At 44.6% G+C, this 12,375-nt stretch overlaps 1 protein-coding gene across 1 annotated transcript in view; it reads right to left on the bottom strand.

Annotated features, from left to right (window-relative positions):
• Window positions 1-12,375, bottom strand: part of Shc4 (SHC adaptor protein 4) — a 94,727-nt gene that overhangs the window by 24,703 nt on the left and 57,649 nt on the right. Inside the window, exon 6 of the mRNA XM_060371480.1 lies at window positions 11,014-11,065. Coding sequence (XP_060227463.1) covers window positions 11,014-11,065 — 52 coding nt within the window. The remainder of the gene's footprint in view (window positions 1-11,013; window positions 11,066-12,375) is intronic.

The following is a 12,375-nucleotide window of genomic DNA, read 5'->3' as shown; positions in this document are numbered from 1 at the left end:
CATATGAGTGCAGAAAGCCGTTCACTCCCCACCCCCCAGCCCTCAGAGGCAGCAGACAGTGTCGGGTAATAGAATCGGTAACCAGTTTTTGGTTTTGGGAAACAGGGGTTCTCTGTGGAGCCCTGGCTGTCCTGGAACTCACTGTGTAGACCAGGCTGGCCTCTGCCTCCTGAGTGCCAGGACTCAAGGCCTGCGCCACTGCTGCTGGGCTGTGACAGTCTCTCCTAACTCCATGTTGTCAACAACTCAAGGGATGGGCCATATTCTCACTCCAGGATTGACTTGGCTTTGGGTGATTTTACTAATTTGTACATTGTATCTGAGCCTGATCGATCCAGAACTTTCTTTCGGTGTTTTAGTTGTGCGCATTCATGCTGTGTTTCACACAGTCAAGTCCATCACGTAATTTGACCATAGTCTTGCCTTCCCATTTTTTTCTTTAGTCATCCGTCCTCTGTCCTCCCTCTCCCACCAGCCTCATCCCTCCCGCCAGTCTCCTTTCTGCTCTTATATCATAGCGCGTGTGTGTGTAAAGGTTTTATTTACCTATAGAAAAATCTCAGTGCTCATACTTGAGAGAAAACATGTATTTATCTTTCCACACATTTATTGAAAAGATTCATGTCTCTGAACACCTTCAGGAGAAATGTGCTCTCGGATCCTGAAACAGACTTTGGAAGCTAATAATAATTTTGAAAACTCAAAATATCTTTAAATTCACATAATTTCTACCAGCAGAAAATGTTTGGTCTCTTTTTAGACTGCCATTTTATATTGCCTCTATATTTCTCTTTAGTGAAGCTTTTTAGGGTAAAAAACATAAAAATTTTTTAAGAATATTTTGTTAAGTGAATATTTGATTAATTTCATCAATATTAATTTGTAAAAAAAAATAATTGTGGAATTTACTGGGTGATAAATAATTGCTTGCATTGTTTGAGGATATAGAAGTTTTTCCTTTCTGGTTGAGTCTTAAATACTGAGAAATGACAAGTATCCTCAGAGATGCATTCTCCAGAGGGAACAAGATAAAGTTGTATCATGTTATATTAAAAGATCATTTACTTGAAGTTTTCTTGTCTGTTAATTTCTAATCTCATATATATGTGGCTCCATTAAAATTGAAATAAAAACAGGAATGATTGCAAAATCATTTTTCGGGGGGCGGGGCTTAGAAAGGTATCAAGAGACAAAGATGAGGAAGACAGACAGAGAGGCAGGGGATTCCAGCATCAGTAAGCAAGCAGGCAACACTGACTTCCTGTGAGAGAGGTAAGAGAATGAATGACTGGAAGTATTCTGTGAAAAAGATTCAAAGCTGAGTTCAAACTCCAATCATGGCACCACATGTGTAGTCCTGGCCATGCTAATTGTGGTGGCTTGAAGGAGAATGGCCCCCATGGGCTGGTATACCTGAATGGAACTCTTTGGGAAGGATTAAGAGGTGTGGCCTTGTTGGAGGAGCGTGTCACTGGGGGTGGGTTTGGGGTTTCGAAAGCTCATGCCACCCCACTTTGCTTTCTCTGCCTTGTGCCCGTGGATCAAGACTGTGAGCTCTCAGCTACTGCTCCAGTGCCATGCCTGCCTCCTTGAGGCCACGCTGCCCACCGTGATAATCTGCAACTATAAATCCTCAATAAACTCTTTCTTTTACGAGTTGCTTTGGTGGTGGTGTTTCGTGACAGCAATAGAAAAGTAACTATGACATTGCTCCGTGTCAAGGTCCTCACTTATCAAAGACAATAGGGCCAGCTATTGTTTACTTTAGAATAAGTCTGGCATTCCCTTTCCATGGTAGCTTAAGCCCTCTGAGGAACAGGACGAGAAGCTGGGCACATGGGAAGAACTAACCCAGCTATCCCCCACTCCCACCCCCGCTGCCACTTGAGCATACTCCGAGAGGCTTTTTTGCAGCTTCTCTGACTTGAACACCCAGAAGTTTTAGTTTTGTCTGTTCAAAGGAAGAGTCTCCAGAATAATTTTTTTTAAGGAGATTGAACAGAAAGGAGAAAAGGAAAACAGAAAGAAAAAAGCAAGGGCACCTGTCTGGCCCTAGACCCGTGCCACGCCCACCTCCTCTCAGGAAAACCCTATTTTGACAGGGCTACTCTGTGAATGCACTTTTAGTCTGATTACAGGGCAGCAACATAGGGACAGGCCGTGAACCAGATCCAAAACCATCAAGCCAGAATTCTTGGTCAAGAACTACCCCACCTACAGCTACCAGTAACAGAAGAAAGACAAATACATAAGAAGCCCCACGTCCTCAAGCATAGTGATTCCCGGTGACATCAGAACAGCCATGGCAGTCAGAGCTTCGCTGCCCACGTCTGGAATCACCGCATGCCTGTTTTCTGTCCCAAGTCCACAGCTCTGCCTGTGAACACCAGTGAGAGAAAGTGTGGCAGGAATCTTATCATTTCCCTCCACCTGGGCTCCTAACAGTGATATTACACAAAAGAATGAAAATTACTCCCGGGGGGTAGAAAGTCTTTAGGAGTTTTGTTTCTTTAAGTTTCTCAGAGGGCGGCGAGACCATGGCCATCCTGGCTAGGAGCATGGCAGGGGTAGGTGGGCATGGCAGTGACCCGGTTAGCTGAGAGCTCACATCTTGACCAACAAGCAGCACAAGGCAGAAAGAGATAACGGAGAGTGGCGGGCGGCGTGGGCTTCTGAAACCTCAAAGCTCACGCGCAGGGACACATCTCCTCAGGATGTCACTATATACGCCTGGCCGGCCTGGAACTCCCTGTGATCAGACTGGCCTCCACACACAGAGATCCACCTACTTCTGCCTCCTGAGTGATGGGATTAAAAACAGGCACGGGCACTCTCAGCTGTTCCTTTTTCCTAAAGACCCAACATCTTGCAATAAAGGTCAGTGGCCCGGATCATCCACCAGATGGTGCTGTGGAATGCAAATGGGAGCATGTGCCTCTGTAAGTCACAGACAAAACAAAACAAAACAAAACAAAACAAAACAAAACAAAACAAAACAAAACAAAACAAAACAGCAGAGTCACAGGCAGCAGCCTGTGGGCTTTATAACCTTAAATATAAATCAGTGGATCTGTTTAGATTGGTTTTCTTTGCTGCGGGTGCCCGTGGCTTTCCTGTACACAAACAGTCCCGGTAAATGGCGGCCTCTTCTCAGGCTAAGCTCAGATAAAATATGGAAACCTCCTTAGCCTGCCAGGGCTTTGGAGAGCTGAGGACAGCACGGACTTCTGCACAGCAGCTACAGGAGAAAGATGGACTTGCCAACGACATTTTTACTGGAACTTGCCTTCTCCACAAAGAAGGCCTTTCATAAACTGAAGAGTTCATCAAAGGGCCCTAGCCAAGATAGGGTACTGTGATGGCGGCTTGATCCGGATGGAAAAGTTGAACTAGGTATATGGAGGGGGTGGTGGTGGTGGTGGCAAATCACAGGACTGTTAGCAGGAAGCCTGGCCTCCTGTGCCTACCTCCTGTGCACTTCCTGTCAGCCATGCTTACCCTCTCCCCCTTGCCACCTGGCTCCCACCTTTCTGAGGTAGCCTCATCTGTGTGATTTGCTGGACTGAATGATATGTTCTTTCCTTCCTCCCCTACCACTCCAGGATGACCATCCTGGAGTCCTCCCCAGGAGAAAGTGCTCTTCCTCCTAAGAAGGTCATTCTTATCCGACTCCCCCCCCACTCACACCACGTCTCCTCTGACTTCTCTCCGCTCCATTCTGGATTCCTCTGTTGGTGATTTTACTCTCTGAGCTAAGAAGTCCTTGTTTTCCCAAACCTGCGCTCACAGCTTGTTTCCTCTTTCCCTCTTCCTCTCTTCTCTTCCTCATCTTCACTCCCCGTCTCCCTCTCCTACCTCTAGCTCTCCCCATCTCCCATCCCTCAAGGCCTGTTCCGCATTAGCAGCCTTAGACGCCATTAAGGACAGATGCCTATCTCGTGGTCAGTTTGGGGCACCACCTCCTATTTACCGGGTGAAAAGGTGGTGGTATTGGGGCTTTATTGAGAGCCATGAAGGGAAAGCTACTTCTTCCTGCCCTGAGGAATGAAATCTGAGTTCTATCTCTGGTCCCAGGTAGACACACAGCATTTACACACATCCAACGATTAGAACATTGTATACTACTGAATCCAACTGGGCCTATCAATTGCCTGGCCACCCCTCAAGAAAGTGGGAGGTAAGCTGAGCAGACAGAGGGGATAATTACCCGTTAAAAAAACATTGTGTCTGTACTGCCTCCCCTGGAAGTCCTTCTACTTGTAGGCTCTGGAAGTCCCTGCAAACAAAAGTTGTTTGCAGATCTTCATTTCTAAGCCTTCTGTTTTTCTGAGTTCTAACTAAAAAGCCTATTCCGCCCCACCCCCCTCCCATCCCCAGTCCTTTTCTATCGCTTCACTGGATACCCACCAAACTCTTAGGTATATTTGGCCTGGGTCTCTGGGATCTCTCAGTTTCTGTGAAGATCCCATAATCCTGCTTCTATAACTGCATGCAGACTCTCCTTGCTGGCCCTAATTCAAAGGCCTGGCTGGCTCCCCTGATCTTCCCCACCTTCTCTGCTGAGGATTTACAGCCTGTCTGTCCTGTAATTTTTCTCTCAAACCCTAATAAAATGGTCTTTGAATTTCCTTCAGAATCTACTTTAAAATTATTTTATTAATGAAACTAAGAGCCTATGGAAAGGAATCCCTGTCCCTAGTAAGAGCAGAACTGTCCTTCCCTCAGGATAACTCCAATAAGTCACTAGATAGTTTAATGTTACTCTTCTGATTCCACTGTTTTTTATTCAAGGATTTAGAACATTTAAAAACGAATAACAAATATTCATTTTAAGAACTGAAGGAAATAAAAAGGTCCCAAAAGGACATTAAAATCACTCTAAATCTCACTATGTGGGGACAGTCTCTATTAGCAGTTTGACACAGACCTTTCCAGGTTTTGTTTTGTTTTTTTTTTTTTCTGTGTAAATCCCCCCTCAAAATTACCTGAGGTCACAATATACAAATTGCTCATATTCTCCTCATATTATGCCTCCTGCACTTTATAGCACAGTGGATGTTTTTCCTGTGGCAGTACTCATTACTCATTCTTCTAAAACAGTCTTGATCATTATACATGCTATGGATTGGTTCAAGTTCTGGTAGATGAATACTGGATTAATATTTGTCCTATCATAGGAATATTACATGAGAATGATTTTAGTTGTTTGTTCTTTGTGCATATCCTAATAACTTCCTGAGAAATGAAGCTGCTGGTTTAAAGGCAGGCTGGGCACCAGACTTCTGCTGCAAACTGTCAAACAACAATGCAAAATGTCTGGATCTGTGCTCTTGTTGGCTGTATTAAAAATTACCTGCTTCTCTCGGCCACGCTTGCCATTTTATAAGCGACCAATATTAGGAATTTAAAGATGAGGGGCTGGAGAGACAGCTCCGTGGTTAAGAGCACTGGCTGCTCTTCCAGAGGTCACGAGTTCAATTCCCAACACCCACATGGTAGCTCACAACCATCTAGAATGGGATCTGATGCCTTCTTTGGTCATGCAGGCATATATGCAAATATAACACTTGAATTCATAAATGAATAAATCTTTTAAAACATTTAAGGATGAAATATGACATCTATAACTCTTGTGTTCTTGATTGCTAGTAAGGCTTCATCTCTTTCAAATGCTTCTTGCCCCCTTTAATGCTCTTTTGTAAGAAAGCTGTGCTCAGGACTTGAAGTTTGGTCCACCTTTTTATTGGCCTTAGGAAAATCACCTTTTTCATTTTTCCCCCAGGTGGGGTCTTTCTATATAACTGCAAATTTGATATCTTCCTGCTTCAGCTTCCCGAGTGCTGGGATTGTAAGTTTATGCCACCATGTCTGGATTTAAAACACCTTAGTTTTATCAAATTTAATATATATATATATATACACATATATAGGTATATATGTGTGTATACCATTATTACCTACTTTATATAATATATATACTTTATACAATCTACCTACTTTATAAATAATATATTTTTATGGCTATACACAACGTTATACAACATTACCTACTCTATGGACTGTTGTGATCATGCCACGAGTTAATGTGGACAAAGTGCGCCTGACCCTGAAAGCAGTGTGCCGAGCGTGCGCTCCACGGCAGCTGCTTTCCTTTGCCTGTCTCTCTGTTGCGCTGTCTGTCCTTTTCCTGTTGACAAGACTCTCTCCCTCCTTAGTGTAGGCTTCACTACAACTCTCACTGGATGGATGTAGGCAGCAGATAGGAAGCAGAACCCAGTCACTGAGATGTTGGACTGCAAACAATACCTCACCAAGCTCCCCAGGAAATATGCCATTCCTATTCCTCCATCAACCCTTACGTGGCTCATCAGATCCTATTAGTCCACGCTTGGTCCAAGCTGTCCCTTCATCCTCCAGGCAATTTAGACCATCAATGACCTTTATCTAGAACTGATGAGACCTTAACTGAATTGTAATCCACACTCTCACGCTGCTTTTCTGCTCTCTGATATCACTGTACAGAAAAAGCTGCAAGAAGCATCATACTATAATTGCAGTGCAATGGCGGAAATCATAACCCCTTCTATAAAGCTCAGAATCTTCGCCAGGACCTAGTGACCTACTGGCATTCTCCATTCGCTACAGTCCTTTTCTGGCCTATCTTTTTCCCCGAGGCTCCTTGGCTTCTGTTATTTTTCCTTCTCTGAAGCCCTATCTTTATGGGTGCCCTCACCAGCCATGAACACAGTTATCTCCTTGCACTGTGCTCTCACCTGCACAAACCCCAACTGTGAAAGCTTCAATTCCCTGGGTGGCTCCCCTCCCCCAGGCATGTCCTACAGGTCATGTTTGTCCATCTGAATGAACAATGAGTCTCTGGCAGCCACACTATTCTTTCATACCAGCTAGCCCACCCTTTGCACATTAGGATGCAATTAATCTTGCTGTGTGTTTGCGTGTGTTTGCGTGTATGTGTGTGGTGCTTCTTCACTGCAGATACTCAGGACAGGAAGGGAAGTAACAGATGATGTGGAAATAACTAATTTTTAAACCCAGGAAAATCACCTTATGATTCTAAGTTATCTGTTCTGATAGACTTGTTTTCCCTAGGAAAGAAAGATGAAAGAAAAATAAAACTTAGGCTTTCCAGGTCTTTTCTGTCACTTATCCCAAAACACTGAAAGCTAAATTTAAAAGTCAACTGTGATCTGGCAAGACAGCTCAGCAAGCAAAGGTGCCTGCTGCCAAGCCTGGTGACCTGAGTTCGATTCCTGAGCACCATATGGTGAAAGGAGAGAATGACTCTCACTGATTGTCCTCTGACCTCTGCATGCCCAGCATGGCGTGTGCATGTGCCCATACAAAAACAAACAAGTGCAGGCCAATACACTGAGGCTTGAGACTATGAATCAATGTACCATCCCATACACTGAAGTGGGGAAACATCATTTTTTCACCTAGTCTTTCCGTCTCGGGCCTTACTGTTTACCTGTATAACAAGCTGATACATAAAGAAAAAACTGAACCCTCTGGTCTGTTCAAGTTCTGAAAACCCATCCATGACCTTGGTCAACTGTGCTCAAGAATACCTTCTCAAAACCCACGTGGCCCAGCTCTATGGAGCCACTCAGCCCAGAAGCAACATTCTGCACAAACATGCTACATGCTGTATTATAATGCTTTCTGCTTGTTTTGAATAATTAATCAAGAAGAAAGATTTGTGATTACACGGCCCTTCCTCTCAGCGCCTAACTCTTATCTTTGAACTCCTCACTAGAATTGACTCAAGAGCAAAAAATAACATGTCTACAGATATCCAGTGCCTCTGGCGTTTGTGTCATCTATTTACTTGACAATGTAGAATCATCTGGAGGGTGGCTTTTCTGGGCATGCCTGTAAGGAATTACCTTGATTATATGAACTGGGGTGGGAAGTCCCAGCCACTGCGGATGGTGCCCTCCCAAAGCAAATTCACACCTGGATTCCAGGTGCTTTTCTTTATCATCTTTATTTTATTTTTTTACTTATGTATTTATTATACAGTGTTCTGTCTACACATACACCTGCAGATCAAAAGAGGGCACCAGATCTCATTATAGATGGTTGTGAGTCACCATGTAGTTGCTGGGAATTGAACTCAGGACCTCTGGAGGAGTGGGCAGTGCTCTTAACCTCTGAGCCATCTCTCCAGCCCCCTTTATCCTCTTTTTAACAGGGTAGCAGGTCTCCAGTCTATAACCCAGATTGTCCAAGAGCACAGCGCATAGCTAAAACTGTCCTCATATTTGCAGTGATCCTCTTTCCGTATTTGTACCTTTCTCTTTCCCTCTCTCTCTCTCTCTCTCTCTCTTTATCTCTCTCTCTCTCTCTCTCTCTCTCTCTCTCTCACACACACACACACACACACACAAACACACACACACTTTGGTTTTTCAAGACAGGGTTTCTTTGTGTAGTCCTGTGTGTCTTGGGCTCACTTTTATAGATCAGACTGGCCTTGAACTCATGAAGATCTGCCTAACTCTGAGTCCCAGAGTGCTGGGATTACAGGTGTGCACCACCATGCCCAGCTATATTTGTACTTCTTATGGCAAGGAAAACAAATAATATTTGGAGGTCTCCCGAAATACAGCCAGTAGTTAATCAGGTGGCTCCTTGCTGGTAGCTTTCCCTGTGCTTGACCCCTTCATCTCCTAGCCATTCGCCCACCATTCTCCATTCAGCATTATGCAACTCAGAGTGACTCCATCTCAATGGACTCCTTTAAAGTGTCTGTCACCTGCTCTTTCCACATGTGCAGAACTCGGTCCTTCTCGGCAAGCAATTGCCAAGCATCTACCACGTGCCAAGCCCTGTAGCAATGGCTGCTTTTCTCATAATTTCCCTCTGATACTTGGAGGCCTACTACAGCCTGCCAGATCAGTCTCGCTGGAGCTCTGCTTTGCAAACAGCACCTCTACCCATCTACCCACGGGGTCAAGACTCGGCTTATTAGCTCTTAGCTGCCCTGGTAGTGCTTTCCTTCCCCCCCCCCCCCGTCTGCAGCCTGCGCTGTGCTTCCCAGCATGCCGTGCACATTTCCATCTCTGTGGGCTACTGTTGTTTCAACTGACAAATACCATGCCATGTTAATGTGATCAATTATTTGGGGGGCAAACTCCATCGCTAGGATGGAAAACACTCCCCACGTACCAGGTTCTGTATAAGGGGAACTGGCCTAAGCCTGTCTCTCAGTGGAATCTGAATGCCTTGGGGTTACAGATGAGAAACAGTACTAACACATCTGTCCAGAGAGGCTGGACCTTTGACTCAAAGCATGGCCAGCAGATGCCTTTCTTAGGCAACCTTGTGATACCCTAGGATGACACATTCACTCAACTCTTCCACTCAGTCATTCAAAACACAGTTTCTGTGCATCGCCTATGCCTGAGCCATTGTAAAGAGTGTCTGAGAAACAATAGTAAAAGAGATGGCTCAGAGGTTAAGAACACTGGCTGTTCTTCCAAAGGTCCTGAGTTCAATTCCCAGCAACTACATGGTGACCCACAACCATCTATAGTGAGATCTGGTGCCCTCTTCTGGTGTGAAGGTGTACATGCAGGCAGAATACATATTGAGAGAGAGAGAGAGAGAGAGAGAGAGAGAGAGAGAGAGAGAGAGAGAGAGAGAGGACAAATCTCAGCCTAGTAGAAAGAACACATTAAATGTTCAAACAAGTCTCTGAGAAAAACAAGCAACCAAGTGTGGCTTGTTTATAAGAAGAGAAACACAGTGTCAGAATGGGTGACTAGAAAAAACTGCTGTCAATAGAAGACCTCCCAAAAGAAGAGCCATTGGAGTGAGGCCTAAAGGTGGACAAGGCTTGCCTAGCACCCACAGCCCACTGAGTTCTAGCCGCAGCACTGCATAATGCTGGGCATGGTATCCCACTCAGGAGGCGCAGGCAGGAGGATCAGAAGTTCAAAGTTATCCTCAGCTACATAGTGAGTTTAAGACCAGCCTTTTCCAGGAAGGAAGGGAGGGAGGGAGGGAAGGAGGGAAGGAGGGAAGGAGGGAAGGAAGGAAGGAAGGAAGGAAGGAAGGAAGGAAGGAAGGAAGGAAGGAAGGAAGGAAAAATCACATACTCTAACTCAAAGTAACATTCTAGGATCTTCAGCAGAAAGTACATAGACACACACACAAACGCACACACTCAGGCACACGCCAACACAATGCCTCATTGAGTTTTATGTGCAATTTCTTTATCACCCAGGGATACAGGAGCTCCTCTACCATTACCAAAACAGCTCTTTTTTTGCATATGTAAATACATAAGCTCTGTGTCTCTTTCACAGCTTGTGAATCTTTCAGGTGACTGAGATTTAAATACTGCCTGTGGATTTCTCCAGGTTTCTCTGCTGGTAGGATTACTTATTTCCAACTCAAACTTACATACTTTTCCTGGAGTCCTTCAACATCACACTACAGTGATGGCAATGAAGTATCGGAAGCATCTCCGTGCCACCCCCACTCTGCAGGGTGCCCTCTACCCTCGATTTTCCCTAGTTACAGGAAAACCCGCCCAACCTCCATCAGCCCATAAAGTTAAGGAGAAACTGCTGCATTGTTGAAACAGCCATGAGCTTGTGCACACTTCCTCCTCCTTGTGGCCACATGTTACTCAAGGACAGACCCATCAATTTAAAGGATCACTAAATTCTTTCCTAATCATCTCCTAACACCTGTTCCTGGATTTTTGCTTTAAAAGGAGCCAGCTCCCTCCCACCCGGGTTGAAGGGTCTGACTGCGTCCCTGGGCCGCTGGGAGTGCTTCCCGGAGGTGAATAAAAAGTCACTACCTGGTTTACTCTGACTTCGGGGGGTCCTGTCCTCATTATCTGTGTGATGTCCCAGACCAACGGGCCCACTCCTGCTCTGTGTGACACTCATCACTGTGTACATTAGCAATAACCACCGAGTTTTACAGTTGGTACCTAACAGTTCTTACGAAAGCCCAGAAGTTATTTTTCCGTACCTCGTTGGTTGACGGGATCTTTAGCTACATAGGCGACATAGTCTGTGGTATCCTGTAAAAAAGAGAAACAATTGCATTTAAAACGAATGAATCGTAACCACTGGAAGATAAGACTTCCTTAGGACCCAGCATTGAGGCAAAGACTTGGAAACTGTCTCTGTGGCAATGGTTCCCAACGTTCCTAATGCTGCTGCTCTTTAAAACAGCTCCTCATGGTGTGGTGAACCCCTCCCCCCCAACCATAAATTTATTTTGTTGCTACTTCACAACTATAATTTTGCTTTTGTCTCAAATCATAGTGTAAACATCTGATATACAGAATATCTGATATGTGACCCCCAAAGGGTTCATGACCCACAGGTTGAGAACCATTCCTCTATGGCGTACCCTATGGAACTTAACAATTAAATCTGCATTCTCTGATCCTCATAGGAAGATTATGAAGAATGAAAATTCAGAGTCTGACTGTGTCAATGGGAATAAAAGAGAACACAGCTAAGGAATTCTGTAAAACTGTCTAGGAACTGACTGTCCCTGGGCTGGGTTGACATGTGTGTGGAACCGTGCTGTCATAAAGTTAGTGGGAAATGGGATCTGGCCATTGGCCTGTGTCCAAACAGACTCATGAGCATCAGAAAGTGAGCTGATCAGAGACCTGTTGGTTTCTTTAGCTGCGTGTGTGTGATGCAAGCTAGCTCGCAAAAAAAAAAAAAAAAAGTTATTTCATCCACAGGCAAAGGCAAATTGTCTCAAAACAGAGAACCTAGGAATAACTTAAGTTCAAAAAGAGATCTGCTGCTGAATTTGTGAAAACAAGCAAAAAGGTGTTTGGATATTCCAGCTTATATGGAAAACAGTGAGCTGACAAACAGTACGATTTTAATGATTAAAGATGTTCTGTTATCTTAATTCTCAGAGGAAATATACCTACAATGCCATTTCCGAGTATAAGAATGGCCTCTAGAGGGACGATGCAATCTTCTGGCAGGAAGTAAAAGCCATGTTGGTAAGGCCCTCCAGGACAGCCACTTAACAACCACAATGAATCATGCAGGAAGAACATCTCAGGGTCAGCAGAACTTGTCTTCAGTCATTTTTAAAAATAGCACACACCTAAGTAAATGTCTCAGGCAAGTAGAAAGACGGGTTGGAATGGCTTCTAAATAAGTAGGGTCCAATCTATGAGCATTGAGTTCTGTTATCTGAGGAGTCACCGACCCAGCAGACCAGACCACTCTGGTTAAGCTGAACAGGCGACACAGTGTCAGCCTGGAACAGGTGCTGAGGAAGAAGTGTGAGGACCCTCCTAGCCTAGTTCATCATCTCCCAAATGATCTCCAACTTCCTAATGGTTTCAAAATT

This window comes from Meriones unguiculatus, chromosome 18 (genome assembly GCF_030254825.1).
Source record: "Meriones unguiculatus strain TT.TT164.6M chromosome 18, Bangor_MerUng_6.1, whole genome shotgun sequence".
Classification (NCBI taxonomy): Eukaryota; Metazoa; Chordata; class Mammalia; order Rodentia; family Muridae; genus Meriones; species Meriones unguiculatus.
Note: the sequence above shows the minus strand (reverse complement) of the source record. Positions and strands in the feature narration are given on the sequence as shown.